Genomic DNA, 18,088 nt, shown 5'->3' with positions numbered 1-18,088 from the left:
AACCAAGGTGATGGTACTGACAGCGATAGTCCCTACTTATCCTCCAAGCCTGTGACCAATCCTCCCTCCTTTCCTGGCACAGCTCTTTAGCTCAGTTTTAATTTGCCCAGGACTGATCTTCTAATGCTCTGCGTAACACAACGAGCTCTGCCTGTATTTTCACAAGTTCAGAGATCATCTCAGTGTCAAACCCCTCCCGGCCAAGCGCTCTGCCACCTTCACAGTCCATTTCCTACTCTAGAAACAGCCTGAGCTGCGCGGAAAGTGCCTTCTCCTGCTCAGAACACAGATTCTCGATCACTTTGGTTTTATTATAATTATTTTGTTAATTACAATACCATAAAGTAATTGCCGTCCTGTTTCACACGTTCATTTCATCTCTCTTTTCAAGTCCCGGAGAGCGCAGCCAAGAGGTTTTCGCAACCCCTAAGCGACACCGTTCAAGCCGCAGTGTCCCCCGTGCGGAGGCAGCCGGCCGGACACGCACCCCGGGTCAGCGGCGCTCCTTCCCCCGGCGAGCGCCCCGGACGCCGCGTCCCACGCGGGGCGCCCCCGCAGCCCCCAGCCCGCGGCCCCCAGCCCCCGGGCAGGCGGCGGGGGCCCGGGGCCGGTACCTGCGCGGCCGCCCCCACGGCTGTGCCCCGGCGCGCGCTGCCCGCCCACCTACCTACGGAGAGGCCGTTGGCGAGCGGTGCGCGGTGCGGGGGGCCGCGGGCCGGGCTGTGGGCCTCCAGCACGCTGTCATCCAGGAGGTGGCGCGGCTTCTCCGAGGGGAACGTGGCGCTTTTGCTCTCCACGACGCTGAGCTGGCACATCATGCTGGGACGGGAGAGAACGCAGCCCCCTGCCGTCACCCCAGGCCCCCGCCCGGCCCCGGCCCCGGCCCCAGCGGCGCGTTACTCGGCGGCAGGCGGCAGCCCCGCTCCCCGCGCTCCCCGCGCTCCCCGCGCCCCCGGCCCCGCTCCGCACGCGCCCGCCCGGGGCGGTGGTACAACAGCGCGCGCTGGGCGCCCCTCACCCAGCTGCACCCGCGCGTCAACGCGCCGCCAGCGGCCTTCTCCCCGACCCGTTAACTGTGCAATGCGGTGGGTGCTGCGGCCCCACCGGGGAGCGGGTGCGCTCACTTAGCTGGGCACATGGCAGAGGAACGTTTTCTAATCCTCATTACCCGGGTAAAACAGCGCAAACGGGCACAGCTTTCCCGAGTACGGTGTGCCAAGCAGCTAGTAAGTCTCCTTAGTTGCATTAGCAAGATGTTTAAAAAGCAAAAGAAAAAAAAAAAAAATCAGTTACGCACACCAGGCACAGACAGACCAAAGTGGATACACAGCTTTCAAGAACTGCCAGCGCCTGGCACTAGCAGAGAACGGTGTCAGCAAAAATAAGAAAGTGTCAGGAGAAAACCTTGAGAACACCCAGTGCAGTCGGAAGCACTCTCGCAATACAAGAAACGGAAGAGACAAACACCAGAGTGCTCTCTGCTGCTATCTTAAACCTTTGTGATGCACGAAATCGCCCAGCGTGAGACAGCCTGGAGTACCCACTTGTTTCCCAGGCTGTGACTCTTCCTGTGCCTTGGTACAGGAGGTGTAGGTAGGCTGGCTGCTACGGAGGCATCAGGACATGTGGGTCTCCTGCTGAATTTCATAATTGCTGACACGTCAGACGGACCTAAAAGACAAGAGACCATTTAACATTGAACTGATGCAAAACCCAGAAATGTCACGGGCCTCTGTGTTTAGCCACCGATTAAAAGGAATTGTTAGGATAACCAAAAGGCACAATTTCTGAAAAACTGTTTCTTGTGCATTAGGGTTATACCATCCATTTCTGTTACGCATTCATCTCTATATTCTTGAACTGTCTGGAAGTAATTTCTAAAACAGCTTTGCACATACTTTTAACAATGAACTCCTACAAAAAGTCTTGGCACCCTTGCAACAGCTGGATGTGCCAAAGTGTAACATGCAGAGCCATGAAGTCGGTTTGTACTTCGGGTGTGAGCAGGAATGCTCACACATGTTTTGAATTTTGTTCACAACTCTGTGTTGTAAATAAACTGTAAACAGTCTGCTCACACTGACTCACAGCTTGAGCATGTAAGAGAAAGCAGGGGCTTTTCATGTATCTAATGGCCAGACAGATGCATTACTTCTCAATCATCTATGAGCTCTAGAGATGTCTAACTGCAATTATCCCTCCTCTCATTTTACAGATTTTATGAGGCCTCACAGAAAACATGGACAAGCTGTTCTTTTTCCAGTTCCTTGATGCTGTTTGCAAAAGGCCGGCATTGAACTTTGCAATACAGTGGAGAACAACATGGCCTATTGTCATCCACAGCGAATGCAAGACTATGCTCGGCTTCACAATAAACAGTTGAGATTTCACTTTTAAACATTTAGTTGTGACACTGGTGCTTGTGAAAGAAGTGGGAACAGTGGTCATGAAAGTGTCATCTGCCCTGTATCTACCTCCAGACTCGGTAAAGCCCAGGCAGCAGCGAAACAGACTTCCCCCTGTATCACAGGAACCACTTCTTGGAGGCTCTAGCGACCTTAGCTTTGCCAGCTTCTGGCCTTTAACCTAAAACCACTCATTAAGAGATTGACACATCACACACAACTATCACCAGAATCCTTACAAAAGCACTGGGACTCAAACTAGTGATAAACAGAAAAAAACACTAACAAACAAAACCCTCGCATTCCAGGGCACAGTTTGACAAGAGGGTACGAAGGTTCGCTTCTAACAGATGGTTCTGAGAGGGTGGCTGGTGACTGCAACAGGCTCCACAAGGAAGTGTTCACAGCACCAAGCCTGTCAGAGTACAAGGAGCATCTGGAAAATGCTCTTAGTAATATAATTTAGTTTTAGGTAGTCCTCTGAGGAGCAGGGAGTTGGACTTGATGATCCTTATAGGTCCCTTACACATTGAGATATGATTCTACCTGCTATACAGGCTACTCTATCTCTCCCCAAGCACAAAGTTATTAATCAGTTTCTTCTGCCTTGAACAGAGGATTCATGAGACGCAAGAAGAAAAGAGGACAGCCAGTAATGAGCTTGTCCTAGTTAGAGGCAAAAAACACAAGCAGATGAAAGATGCTTTACTGTTAATACCCCCTCTGCAATATAGACTTGTAACAAGTTGTATGAAATAGAGGAGTTAATTCCAAATTATGTGTATTTTTATTTCCCCATAGTCTCATGAATTTCACTAGGAACTGGGTCATGACTAGGAAAAATTGCAAAGGTTTTTCCCTAGCAGGAAGGGAAAAAAAAAATCCCATCCACACAGTGTTCTGAACAGTTGAGCAAACTGTTCATTGTGCTGTTTTGTTAACAATGAAAGGAGCCTCGAGACAAGCAGAAAGAGGAAACTGCTTCTAGCAATAGAAAAAGGGGAAATGAGTTTGTTAGAGGAACCTTCAGTCGTATCACTCATCAGATCATCAACTGAGTGGGAGAACAAAAAGAGAAAACAGTTACTAACCCTGTTTTCTACCACATTGCTATATACCATCTTATATAGGACAGCATTTTTGCCTGCCTGTCTTCGCTACCATCATGCAATTGAGAATTTGTGAAATGTGACACCACTGGCACAAGTCACTGGCATAATGTGGCTTCAAAGAAGATCTTATGCTTAAAGGCCACATGCAGGTTTTTTTTTTTAAATAACAGTAAAATGTACTTTTAATCATGACTTGATTCAGAGTAACCAGAACCATACACCTGGGAGGTCGGAAGAGGGCTCAGTACAATGTTCTGCTGCATTTCCAATTAAAATTTTGCATTTGGTCTATAAGATGATGTCGGAAGCTTTTCCCCTAAAGACAATAGGGTCCATCTTCCTCTACTCTGTGGAGTCTAAGCACAAGAATATAAAAAGTATGAATCTGAGCAAAACCAGGTGGTGACTAAAAACTGTTTGAATTCGTACTTCACCATTAGGTCTGAAAACATTTTCTGTTGCATTACTAGCAAGAACATATATTCTCTGAAGTCTTTTACTACAAGTTTTGATTATGAATTCTTAAAATTTCTGCAGAGACAAACCAAATGCATCCAGAAGTTTCAGAAATGATCACAAGCTCTTTTACTTGAAAACCTCCAGCCCTTCTGACTAACTACGTTCACAAAAGGTGCTCTCTACGTGTTTTATTTGTATTGCCTTTCCATCAGATATTTTTCAACCTGCAAGCAGTAAAATACTTAGGACTAGTGAGGTGTTTACTACCTGCTAAGAAGCTTTTTAAAATATATTGGAACTGAGACCCAGTAAGAAGACAGTGGCAGCTGAAAGGGAATTTCCCTGAAAGTTATGAGCATATATCAGCAAGAGTTTAGTCTGGAACTCAGCACAAACTTCAGTGTTCAGGCGGCCACTCTGAGGTTACCATCACACCTTGCAGTGCATTAAGTCACTACTTGTCCCTTCGTTTGGCTGCAGGCTTGGTTCAGTTTTCCGTTGCTTCCCGTCATGTCATTCTGCTCGCTCTTTCTGTGCCAGTTCTCAACCCTGACTTACAGTAAGTTCCTTTAAGTGGATGACCTCATAGTTCCCTGAGAGCTACTGAAGCATTTTGTTTAACAAACTGTTGAAACTACAGCCTGTGAAAGAGCAGCCATCTCAAGGTACAGCCCTAAATGAGTACCAGTATGGGCCAGTGCTTTTTCACACAGAAACTATGCCACATGTTAAAATAACTGTAATACATTAAGAGTTTAAAGGTTTAAATTTCTTACAGTGGAGAGTCACAGAGCTGAAAGCAATAAGACTGATTAATCTGATTCTAAGACAATGTTCATTGAAACAAAGCATGGAGACTGCACCAAAACGACTTTATCCACCAAAAGAACAGCAAAATAACAAGTCTTGTGCTGACACAATCAAGCCATTACAAAATCAAAGCCAGCTGGATTTGACTCCAGGTATTTTAAAGTATTTATAGGTTCAAACATTATTGCTACCACAACCTATAAAAATTAAGAGATGTTGTCTACCAACAAGAACAGTACTTTGAGAGATTTCACTCTACACTCCTTAAGTTTGTTAAAAACAACCCCTGTAACAAATGATGTAATGCGTCTAAAAGGACAGCCTACCTCAGACCGAAATAAGATTGTAGAATCAGACTTCAGGTTAAAATACTGCCAGGCTAAGGTGAGATGTATGAAGGGTGACAGAATCTGTGGAAATAGGTACAGGAGCCGTACAACATAAGCCAACAGTTCCTGCCTGGATACCTTGCTATTACACGTGGCAATCACAATTGTTTTCACCAGTCCTGTGAAAGGAGGTAATGGACTGGCTCCAATTCCTAGTTAGGTGCCTTTAGTGAAGATCCGGATGACAGAGAACAGAGTGCTTTGTGGGGTAAGACCAAGACAGAAATATCAGCTGTGCTGGTGTCACTGGCTGAAGCAGCCATTTTCTGTGTAGTTCTGCATCCTCCTCATTTCCAAGACAAGAGATGAAACTAGATACAGTTTGGCTCTGTTAACTCTGTGCTAAGGTAAAAAGAATCTGAGCTTAAAAACCCTTACACCTGCTCTGCTGCCAAATGTCTATGAAGAAGAACTGAGAAGTTGGGAGTTCTCCTCAGGCAGGACCTGTGCTGCAGGACACACTCGGTTCAGCAAGGGGTCTGGGGTGCAGAGGGTGTCAGCGTGAGCTACGGGGCACAGGGGAGGTGACCTCATTTCTGTAAAGGGGTAAGAGACAAAAGCGCATGTGCCAAGAACAATGCCAAAGAGGGTAACTGGTGAGATACTGATGAAAACTGCACAGACCGAGGGATGTTTATGGACATACCAGACTGCTGAGCAATTAGCTGGGGAAGCTATGCCTGATACTGCTGATAACAAAATTCCAATATTTAAATTCATTTGAGACCGAGTTATTTTGCCCCTTTTTTTCCAGTAAGTGAAGTCATCTGCTACTGCTAACTCTCCTCTTTACTCTCCTGGCTCCACTCCTAGTGCATACTGTTACCATGATTGCTATTCTGTTATTTTGCCGTTCACGGAGACAAAGCACTCTTAGTAGGATTTTCCAGTCAGCTGGCATGAACAAGGGTTAGTTTGGTTTTCATTATTTCTCAGCATCATTTTCAAGACTATGCTGACATGCACAAAAATAATGTATAAAAATATTTAAACATTATTAAGAATTTGTTTGTGTTGGGGAACGTGAGACAACTTCATCAGAGTAAGCGAAGTGCTGTTCAGAGATCTGCAGCAAGAACATTTGGAAAAGTTTACACATATCCCAAAGGAACTCACTGTTTTTTCCTTTGCATAATTTTTCCATGAATAATCCTTCAAATGTTATAAATGAATGTTACTTTTGCAATCCTTCAGTGGACATGTGAACATTTACAGTCTCCAGAGCTTTTTTTTTTTTTTTTTAAATTTAAAAAAAAAAGGCAACAGGGTGAAGGAGCTACAGTTCACAATTTTTCTCCACTAAAAATCTAATCTATCGATAAAACAATACTAGGCATCCAAACAAAAAACTGAAGATGAGTTGCATATGATGTTTAAAAACAGAGTGACTTTTCAGGAAGGTAAAACAGCCTCAACTATTTACTATTTTTTGGTGAGCAGCTAAGAAGTACAACTGACACTTACCAGCTCTGTTTCTAAAACTATTTAATAAAGACATTCCAAGCCACAGACTCTCTAGTTAAATCTTCTCTGTAAAGTTTTACTGTTCTGTTGCCATTGTAACCAAAGTCAGTGGGTGATAATTAAAACTTTCAAATAGAAAGACCTACTTACAAAACACACAATAAAGAACTTAAGAAGAATTCTGTGCAGAGAATCAAGAATGATGCAAAAAAATTAAATCTAGAATGACGGCTATTGTAAAAGCATAGTTTCAATTTTCAGAGTATTGCTTTGTAATTCAGCTAAAGCCTATCAATGCATACAATATGCAAGGGACATATATGTTAGGGCTGCTTCTCAGACGAGAGCAAACTAAGAACAAGAACCAGTCTTTGGTTGCACCTCTCCATGCGCCCCCAAGCCTCCCAAAAGCCCATTAAAAAAGAAAATGTGTTTTGGTCAGACCAACTGAAGCCTGCCTGCCCTCTTTGGGAACAGTATGCAAAGGATTGTGCTGCAGAGGTCAGGAAGATGATTTTGGTTACTGAATGGAAGTACTCTTTTTTTTCTAAAGGACTATGAACTTTTTCCAATACCATGCCCTGGGAGTAAAGGGAACATAAGCAGGATTTTTTACTTCTGCCACATGATCCCTGTTGCTGTAATTAGTGTCCTATTCTAATCTCCGCCTCCACTCTACCTAACAGCAAAAGGTACAGGCACATTCATAAAAAGAAATCTGGAAACCTTATTGTGTAGTGCATTTTCATTATTTATCTTTTTAACCTTAAGGACAATAATTGGTATGGAATATTAGTCTGTTTACTTTGGCAATCAAAAATTTCTAATTCTAGGAGTATCATAGGAAGGAAAAGATCAATTCACTGTTTCATTCTAGACTTTATATTTTTAATCTTCCCCAAATCCTCATTCTCTTTTTTTTTTTTTTTTTTTTTTTTCATTTAAGAAGAGTATGTTAAGTCTAGGAAAACATTCAGTAGAAATCATGATTAAGACTGCTGCAAAAAAACTGCCCAGCTTTGCTGCACTGCCCTTTCCCCCTCTAAAGTCTTCTTTCACTGACAGTCCAAAGGAACCACAATTTTCTCAAATGCCTTCTACTTCCCTAAAGCACGTCCTGCTGTTTACATTTTCCTTCGAATCATTCCCAGCTTCTTTGGTTTCTATCTTCCACTTCTCCAGCTATAGCTTGTTCTTTTTTTCTTGATTCCCTTCAGATTCTCAATGATCCTTTATTACAGCTTTCAGCAGATTTTCAGGGTAAATGAACAGGTTTGCTTTCCTTAAATAATCAGAAAACAGCTTGAAGAAGTGTAATGCCAAACTTCATTTAGTAATCAAAAAAAGCCACGATACGGACATTTCCTTCCACCCTCAAACTCAACTGATTTGCTTTGCGCAAGTAACCTCCCATCCTAATCTTAAACAAGCAAACAAAAAATGAGAGATTGAGACCCAGAGTACATGGTATTCTTTAGCTTCACTTTACTTCTAGGTTCTATTTTTTAGAACCTATTTTATGTTTACAGGACTACAGAATACAACCATTAGAAGATGTTTCTTCATAGCCTCCTCAAATCTGTAACAAGAAGTTTGGCTCCATTTTTTTTTTTACAAATGCTACCATTTACCAGCGCCAAGAATGCCTCGAACAGATACACAGTGTGTATCATCTCTCTCGATGTAGTCTTTGCTTTATGTTCAAATTTGCATTAATTTAAAGGTTAATTCCAAATGCATGGCTTACAGTGAGGAAATAAGCACTGACATGTATGTCAATCTTCTGTAATGTCTATCAATAACAACAATTATGAAAAAGAGAACTTTCAATCACATGGGCATGTTAACTTACAGAATTACTGAATCACAGAATGGTTTCAGTTGGAAGAGACCTTAGAGATCATCTAGTTCCAATACTTTTTCTTCCCATAAATTTAAGTGTAACAGTGAATCATGCTGGGTTGTTACCTCAGGATACTAACATCCCTTAATGGGCCAGTGCAGCTTAGGCAGGTGCAGCTCCATTCACTCTGTCTCCCTTGCTGTTATGAAAAACCTGACTGCATGTGTGAGGAACTAGTTCAATCTTCTTGGACCATTCAATTCTTGCTTACTTTTTTTGCTATGATTGCCAGAAAGGGACCAGTTCAGTGATGTGGACACAGAAGGTAGTCTGTTGATACTCACAGATGAAGCATCAAAATGTACAAAACAGGTCCTAGCAGAGTTTGCCCAGTAGTACTCAATCCAGTATCTCCAAGAGTAGGACTGTGGAAGTATGTTAATAACGTAGTGAAAGATGAAATTACAGTACAGACAAGATCGCAAGTTTAATATAGTTAGCAAGGACAACAGCAAACTAGACAAGGGCACCAGAAACCTGGGGCACTTTTGGCTGCGCCACTCTATCAAGATCAACTAACCATGTCTCTTAACATAGTTCAGATGCACAGCAAGCACACTTGAGTGTATTTCCTTCAAATGCTTCCTGAATGGAAGTGGTACTTTCCATTTCAGGTGTTACTTCTATGGAATCGCTAATTGTCAGCATTTGTGTTAGTTACACTGCGCGAGTGGAATGTGCAAAACCGGTACTTACACTTCAGCAAAAATGTTGAATTTCTTGCAGCTGGATCAGCAGGGTAAAGCATGAGCTTGGATGACATCCCTGTTGGCAGTGAAGGCATACCCATTGTGAAAGCATAGCTGCAGGGAAACTCTGAAGTTTGGGTTCAACAAAATACATTAACCAATCCTTTAAAAAACCCCACTTTTTGCAGAAATTATTCCAGGTGACTGCTCTGGAGACAAAAAAAAACCCCAAAACCAAACCAGAGCAGAAAAGTCCCTTGTCCTCTGGCTCTTCTATATATTCGTAATATGCCTTGGGAGTAATGGCTTGGTAGTTAAAATAAGCATCAGTAAACTAGGACATTAAAGAGACTTGCTTGGTAGGAAGTCACAGAAAGCAATAGAAAGTGGTAAAGTTAAAAATCAAGCATGAACGTTCTCTTCCTGATAACTTTATATTTGGTTTGACAGAACAGTCCTCTGCAATTTTGGTGAAGCTTTGGTCTATTAGGAAAAAACACACAGACACTAGTTCTGGATGGATTTAGCGGTTGGTAACAACATGTAAATCCCTCACATTTGTCTGGTATTAATATCTTTCAAAAGTACTCAAATGAGTTGTAAAAATTTGTAGGGAAAGTATCACAGAGGAAGAGACTGGAAATGAATGTAAGTCTGAAACTAAAGAGCAGAGTTTTCTGGATGGTCTGTAAACTTTTGTGACGAAAACTTAATTCTTCCACTTCTACCTTAAGTACAGCGTAAGAAAAGCAGACACTATGGACATGAAGCAATAACCAAGCACTCGCAAAAGGATTAGACAATCCTCATTTCCACAGAATGATTGGCTGCTAAAGCACTTAGCACAAACTATTTATTAGTTGCCAAAGCAACCAGTAAAACAAATGGCAAAATTAAATGTCAAACTCAGTGTTTACATGGAAAATGACGGTGTGGGTTTTGCTTTTTTTCATTCTAAAATGCTGGGACTGCTGTACAGACGTCATCAGTGTAGTATACCTACTTTCAGAGGGTTACAAATGTGTAAATATCCCAGTCTTTCTTCTTCCTGCTTCTACATTTTCTACATTTTTAGGTCCTACATATCAAAAAGCTGAATGGACTCAGCATAGTGGGCTGAATGTTACCCCAACAATAAAAAAGAAAATACACCTATTTCAGACTAATTGCTCCAGATTCCTGACAGAGTGGTAACAAAAAAACTCTGGTCTACTTATTCTCCTCTCAAGAATTATACCAAGACCTACTTGGAAAAAACAAAAAGGAAAAAAAAGGAGGGGGTGAAAGTCCATCTGTGACTATCACACAACGAAACCCCCAGAATAAGGGCTGTCCCACAGCTGAGGCACGGCTGTTGCTAAAAATGATTTTTAAATGCTAACTTCAATGAAGAGGCTTGTTAAAAATCACAGAATCATGAAGACCAGCCTTTCAGTCACTTCGGATTAGGTATGATTTTCTGGATATGGTAATTATTGTGACATTATTTTATCTTTTCATGTTGTCTTCCAGGACAGGATAAACACTGTATTTCAGAGAACAGGTACCCTGTTCTATATTCTGATTAGCACTACACCCTTAACTTTTCAAAATAACATTAACATGATAAAAGAACACGCATAAAGTTTTCTATACTGAGCTACACTTGGTGTGCAAATCCTAAGGAACTTCAGTTGCTTAGAAGGGTAACTTATTTGCCATATATTACATTGAATATTTTCTTTTGTTCTGGGAAAATGTATTGAGTTATACCTTCCAAAACAATCTTGTCTAATAGCTGTACCATAAATGTACTGGGCATCTCCTAGCCAGCACTGCAGGAACACAGATGTCTTTTACAGCTAATTCAACTGGAAACTGTGAACAGTTAGCATGCTGTAAGCTCTCAGCTACATTCTCTCTCGCAAACTGTAACAATGCAGAATGAACAGACTTAACTTGCTGCCAAGGAAGTCGTGTGAATCACAGAGTTCCTTAAAGCATACAATTTAAAGCTCCTTTTTAAATTCTACTTGCAAGAGACAAGAATCTCTGCAGCATTATGGAAGGCATAAAATCTTCCTGTGAAAGCACTATTCACAATTATATATGCATTTGGTAATTAAATGAGACCATCTTAGCCACTAATACACAAAACATAGCTTGTTGTGAGACATTCACTTTAATCAGATGTCTGCCTCCTGTTTGAATTTACTGGAAAACCAGCTGGCAACCAAACTGGAAAATGGACACATGGTTTTCTCCAGTACTTTGCAAACAGAAACACTGAAGGATTTAACTGTTTTTATTGAGCCACACACTCATAAAGATACTTTAAGGGGAAAAAAAATAAACCCACAATGTCCCTGGCTAGAGTAAACTGTTAATCTTCTTTTGAAAGAGAGAAAACTGAAGTTGGGTAGGAGATAAAGTCATAATGATGGGAAGGAAAATCCACTTCCATCATCAACACAAGTAATTACACTTTAGGACATGAAGACACTATTGTTACCTGCACTCAAATCCATTACAGACTTTGGAATTATTAACAGTGACATCAAGCTTTTTCTCCATATCTGGAAACACACAGCAACCTGTAAGAAGGCAGTATGTCGCGTGCACAACTCAACTAGACTTACTGCTATTAGAAACACATTAACTTTCAGACTATCAGGAGAACTGAACTGATGACTGCACCTACGGGCTATGCCTTAAACGATTGACAGGAACATTAAATTACTGCCTGAACTATTCTGATATCTTCTCTTATCGTTACAGCTTGCTGACTGCAAAGGATTTACTCCTGGCACACAATGGCTAAAGTGGAAATAATCTCAAATTATAATTTGAATTCAAATAAAGTTGACTCAAAATATCTTCAAATGTGCGATTTTAAATTCTTCATGGTCAAATATCTCATTACTGATATCTGAGTATTTTAGCTCAGATTTATTCAAGACTAACATATGGCTATACTTCTATTTGTTGATATTGTGAAATAAACAATCAATTATTGCCTTCATGCTTAGTTAGATTTCAGTTTGAATTCATGCTAACTTACTTAACTAACCTTCACCAGGAATTAATTTTTTCAGAAAAAGTACACTGGATTCCCTTTAGTAGCATTTTTGCAGCCCCATATGTGCAGGTCACTAAAAAAATCATGTGGGTATTACAAAATGCTGGTGGCATTCACTGTCTAACTGGCAGTAAGTGAGAACTCTCCAGCTAAGCAAGAAATACAGCAGTCCACAAGGGTGTCAAGCTTTTGAAGGAAATACTAACAGAAGAATGGAGCAATCGGAATGATTCAAGACTTGGTTTCTAGTAATCATATTAATTCTCACTCTGAATAAAGCAACTTTACAGAGCAGACAGGGACAACTGCAGATTCAGAAGGGGAAGTTCACCCTCCCCTAATACTGCCAGATACCATATGATCACACATTCAGTTGAAGAGATACTACTGAACATTGTCCTCATCAGTATTTGTTGACTCCAGCTGAGCTCACTGCAGTATAAAGCCATATTAATTGCCTGGCTCAGGACGGTTCAAAGTTCTTGTTTCCAACTTTGGAACTGTATTTTTAATTGCCTTCCATTACAGCTGTAATAAAGCGTAGGCCCTCAATTCAGAACTGCAGAGTATTGGTCATAATCACAAACCACGCTGCTATGACTGAAGTTAGAACTTCCACAACCATCCTAATGAAATGTTAATATCAAAACCCTAGTGTAAAGCATTTAAACAGGAGCAATACAAAGTGAAACCCAGAAAACAAAAAAGTTCACGTGTATGTCTGCTTTGCATATGTAAAATATAATCATATGAGAACAACTACTTAGTTTTAAATTTCAAGGTTGAGAAAGTAAATCCTCATGGAAGTAAAATCACCTATTACATGAGGTTGTGGGCTGACCTCGGCTGGCTGCCAGGAGGCCACCGAGGCGCTCTATCACTCCCCCTCCTCCACAGGACAGGAGGCAAGAAAATAAACACACACACAGACAGACACACAGACACACGAAAACAAAAAAAAATTATCCTCTGCTTCCCATCAGCAGGCAGTGTCCAGCCCCTGCCTGGGAAGAAGGGCCTCAGCACTCACAGCAGCTGCTTCAGAAGACAAACACCTCAATGACAAATGCCCTCCCTCCTTTCCTTAGCTCTGCCTGCTGAGCACAGCGTATGGCCGGGGGGATCTCTCTGTGGTCAGCTCGGGCCGGCTGTCCTGGCAGTCTCGCCTCACAAGCTCCCACCAGCCTTTGGCAGAGACAGCCTGGCCGCTGGGCGAGCGCCGACACTGCTGGGTGAGCATTGACACTGCTGGGCGAGCATCAACACCGGTGCCTTCCCAACACCTTCCAGGTACCAGCACCACGCACAGCACTGTGAGCGCTGCTATGGGAAAAGTTAACTCCTACCCAGTCAGACCCAACATACATATGTACAAAGAATGTCTTAATTCAGAACTCCTTTTGAACTTACCTGGTTTTTTTTAAAAAAATTCCTCCTATTTCCTTGTATTTTACACTACAATTAATAATACTAAGCACTGAGGGAGAAAGTGCCTTCCTGAAGAAATGTTCTCTTCCCAATTATTATTTCTATAGATTTTACTCCTTATTCCTTAGAACTGCACAGACTGAAGACCAGGTCAAATATTTATGTGACTCTGGGAGCAGCACTCACAATCCTGACAAATGAGAGTTTCCCTGTAACTGACTGGCCATGTGATACTGAGAAAGGGTTTCACAGCACCCAACACGAACAGCTGGGACGCGGAAGAAAAACACCCTTATTTCTTTTTCTCTTTCCATACTTAGCATCTTCCTTTTTCCTTCTCTCTTTCATTCACTTTGCATGTCTCTCATTTGGTAAGAAAAGACATTCTGAATGCCAAATGAAACTGCTTGTCAGATGTGCTCTAGACCCCTTGGGTTTTTCATATCCACACATGGTTTAACGTAATTTACAAGACAGAAAATTGGCCATTCAGGTTTAAGAGATTTAAACAGAACAGCTTTTGAGCTAATGGCTCCTATAGTAGTAAGTACATTTCACATATCTGATGTTTGTTTAGCCTGTTCATAGAAATGAACTGTGTTGTTACACCTGACTTGTTTTGGTCAAATTATGGATGGTACTGTCATTTTTTTAAATGTTGCTAAAAGCTATTACAAATCTTTTGTCCTCCAGCTTTACACAATGAAATTGTCTCAAATTTATGTGTTCACACAGAAACCTGAAAGAATTTCCCATGTTATTGACTGCATTGATTTGTTTGTACCGAAAGAGTGCTCTTCCGTCTTCACTTATTAAATGGTAATGAAAATGTACGCATTTGTAAAAAAAAAAAAACCAGGATCTGATTTCTGTTCCAATGCTAACAAACACTCACCCTGTGTTATCCCTCAAACTGCGACTGTGCATATACAAGTCAGCAATCTTTACTGATGACTTATGCTACTGTTAATACCTCCGAATTACCAGGTTTGGCTTCTGGACAAAGCAGCTCACAGCAATACTATAGGGAATCACGGCCCCTCAGTAGACTCTGAAATGTTAACAAGGTTACTGGGAGACTTGGTATCAATACTCGCAACCTTGGCAATTAGCACTGCTCAATGCCAGGGATTAATTTTAGGCATACTGCACTGTAGCCGAGTTTTCAGTCTCGGCAGAGGAATGTCAATAGGCTTTATGGTACCTATTAAAAATGTGAAACCCATTAATAAATCATCTTAAAAATGCTCCCCTCTGCCATTGAGGTCAACCTGTTCTCTGGAAAGACAAATAACAGTACATCCCTCCTCTACAATCTCTGCAAATTACATATCACTTTTGAAATCAAGGCGTTTTCACTCAAGATCAATGGATTTGTTTTGCCTAGTCAAATGAATGCTGGTATGTGTGAAAGCAATCTTGATATGTGTGATATAATTTGTTACTGTAAGAACCTCCAAAGGTGAATATCATAAAGGAAGAAAATTATTTAAGACAAAGGACAGTACTAACCCAGGTACAAGCTGGCTACGCAGAAATTTGCAATAAAAATCAGATCTTTTATAACCATCAGAAGGGTGGTGTTCTGGACCAAGGATGTTCTGAAACTGGGCATACGCATGGAAAAGGATCAGTTCTCTGATAACCCTTACAAGATAATTCTGTAATTGCAACAAAATCTCGTATTTAAAACTGATTAATTCCTCCAAAAACTCTCCGATACAAATTAGGTTTTCCCATATACTTCAGTGGAGGACTTCTGAATTAAAATTATTTCCTTACTCAAATTTTTAAATGAAGTTTTATACCTGCAAGATCTTCTTTGGAGGAAACCAGTCGAGGAGAGCTGTTACCTGGCTCAATTCTTAATGATAATCTGGAAAAACAAGTTTTTAGAGAAATTAACAAAAAAATTTTCTCAATAAAATTTGAAAGAAACTGAAGAAAGTAATTATTTTGGCAGTGGTTAGCAGGAATTTCACTTTGTTGGAAGTGCAGTTATTTATTTTGTGATCTAACAAAACAATATTTTTTTTTAAAGTAAATCACTACCTGTTAGATCCAAGAAAGAAACTGTGAGGGACATCTATGAAAACAGAAATGGAAATTGATATTTATACTCCCTACCAGTGTAAAACCTGAAGTTCATACAGTCTTTCACCTGGAAAAAAACCACCCTCCAAAAGTTAGTCAATTTAGATACAAACCTAATAGCAAACATTTTATTTCCTCTGTGCACAAAAAGTGAATTTATTCTGTTACCATGTAGAAATGTGCACTCAGAAATAGCTATTTGGAAATATTAGTTACTATGGCTTATAGAGAAGGAGCGTAAGTGGGTAGAGTGACCAACACTTAATAGTAAAAGAAGATAATCAGAAGAAAGTTAGAATATTATATGCCCCTCTGCCTCACTCCAAGTGTTTTATGGATGCACTCACTGTTGCCTTATCTCAGCACTCCAACACACGTCTTGATCTTCCAGTGCTTATGGCTTCTGCCACCTCTCAAGTTCATGCACTCTTGACATTCATGGGTCCTTTTTTCTGTACCAGTTTGACAAAAAAGTATGGAGGACTACAATGTTAAGTAAATTTTAATGGAGTAGGCAAAAACCCAAAGGAAATAACAGCTGTCATTGCACAGCATTAACATGTAAAAAAGTTGTGCAGGTTTCCAGCTGCAGCCCACAGTACACTGATGTACACAAACACCAGTGAAAGCATTTCTAACTGTAGAAAAAAACATGCAAAGGAGGGGGGGGGGTAACCTATCACATTCTAAAATACCATGTATGGCTTAAGTGTCACGTTCCTTACTACCTTGTCTTTCCTGTACACAGAGTTTTATGGGGAATACCTTCCGGTCCATTCTCCACAGTATTCACACATTGTCAACTATGTTTTAGAGTGAAGTTAGTTAACAAACCTATGGTTCCTTTTCATGTTTTAGCATTTCTGTTTTTCTGTTCTTTTAACTATCCAAAGTGATGTATTTCAAGTAGGTAATGAGCCACTCCTTTCCAGACTATGTCTTCTTTCTGTCAACATGATTTCTGTGACCAGGGAGTGGCAACATGCCTCCACTAGAAGCCAACAATGAGAAAGCTGCAGTAATGTAAGTCAGCGCACAATTCAGGTATTAATCATATGGGAATTCCTTTCAGTATGGAAAAATGGCAAACCCCCCCCCCCCCACCTTAATGAAGTTCTTCCCTGCAAATGGGGCCCTCCTGTGTGAATTTATCTTCCAAGACCAAACTCTTTCATGTTGGAAAAACAGCACAGGTGAAATACTGCCTACGGTATGTACAGAAGGGGAAGTGCCATGACCTGCTACCAGATTTAAGGCAAGAGCATCTGACAAAAGCAAGAAAGATCAACTTCCATCTAACTTGCACTATGCTATTTCTCTCTTTCTGTTTAAAACTATTCTTGTAAAGAAGACAAGGGGAAGGTAACAGCAGAAAGTAAGACCTAACACCTTTATGCTTTTAAAAGGCATGTATCTTTACACAAGATAGAAAGCACCTGTGGTGTGTGCTGCACTTAAAAAGTTCACTGACAAGTCACCAGTGAGTCTTCAGTACTGTAAAATGAGATTACATCACTCTTCATTGGTCAACTCTTTAGAAAATGTGAAGTTAGACACTGTTCCTTATCTGTTTGGTTATGTTAGAGTATACTCAGAGCTCGCAGCCCTTGCTAAGTCTCTGACAGTTTGGTCATTGACTTCAACAATGTCAGAAGTCTGCAATGTTTTCAAAGTGACAAAAACACAATTTAGCTGCTCAACTTAGGAAAATCCAGGATGCATTAAAAGAACAACAAATAAATATTAGCCTAAAATTGAGTTTTGGTAAATATAAAATACTTATGCTGATGTGTTTAACACAATATTTAAAATAAATGGTGAGAAAAGGGAATATGATCAGACAATGAGATGTCATTCCTGGACCAACCTTATTTCCTCCTCCCTCTCTCCCCAGAAGGCTGGAAACAATCAAACCCATTTTTATTTCAAAAGAAATTTACTGACATCAGTACAGTTTCAACCAGTCTTGGCTTGTTTGTCACCACCCAAACTCATTTTTGCAATTCCTCTGACACTGCATTTTCCACTGAGCACAGGTTAGATGCATGCACACACATGCTCGTCTGCTCTCACCTTGCCACATGTGTGTACAGTTATGCCAGCAGCATGAGCAATGTCTCCCAAGTAGCACTCACAGAGTCAGAATCTTTGGCCCCTCTGAGGTTTAGCGTGATACCATCAATAGGTCTGTGCAGACTTTGACCCCCAATGTGCTTATAACCAATGTTCATCATTCATATCCATCACATACCAAATTATATTCTCACAGCTCACTGT

General features: G+C 41.0%; 1 protein-coding gene across 13 annotated transcripts in view; it reads right to left on the bottom strand.

Annotated features, from left to right (window-relative positions):
- The window catches only part of RALGPS1 (Ral GEF with PH domain and SH3 binding motif 1), a 120,311-nt gene that overhangs the window by 9,571 nt on the left and 92,652 nt on the right, over positions 1–18,088 (bottom strand). For 11 of the 13 annotated variants that reach the window (XM_055793870.1, XM_055793871.1, XM_055793872.1 and 8 more), the window contains 4 exons: positions 15,526–15,593; positions 9,239–9,307; positions 1,545–1,671; positions 668–819 (listed from right to left, as the gene is read on the bottom strand). In XM_055793870.1, coding sequence (XP_055649845.1) covers positions 668–819; positions 1,545–1,671; positions 9,239–9,307; positions 15,526–15,593 — 416 coding nt within the window. Of the gene's footprint in view, positions 1–667; positions 820–1,544; positions 1,672–8,100; positions 8,908–9,238; positions 9,308–15,525; positions 15,594–18,088 lie in introns of those variants that run through there. The other 2 variants (XM_055793879.1, XM_055793881.1) reach the window with 2 other exon arrangements.

Source organism: Falco peregrinus, chromosome 1, assembly GCF_023634155.1.
Source record: "Falco peregrinus isolate bFalPer1 chromosome 1, bFalPer1.pri, whole genome shotgun sequence".
Classification (NCBI taxonomy): Eukaryota; Metazoa; Chordata; class Aves; order Falconiformes; family Falconidae; genus Falco; species Falco peregrinus.
This window is presented reverse-complemented; position numbering and strand designations above follow the sequence as displayed.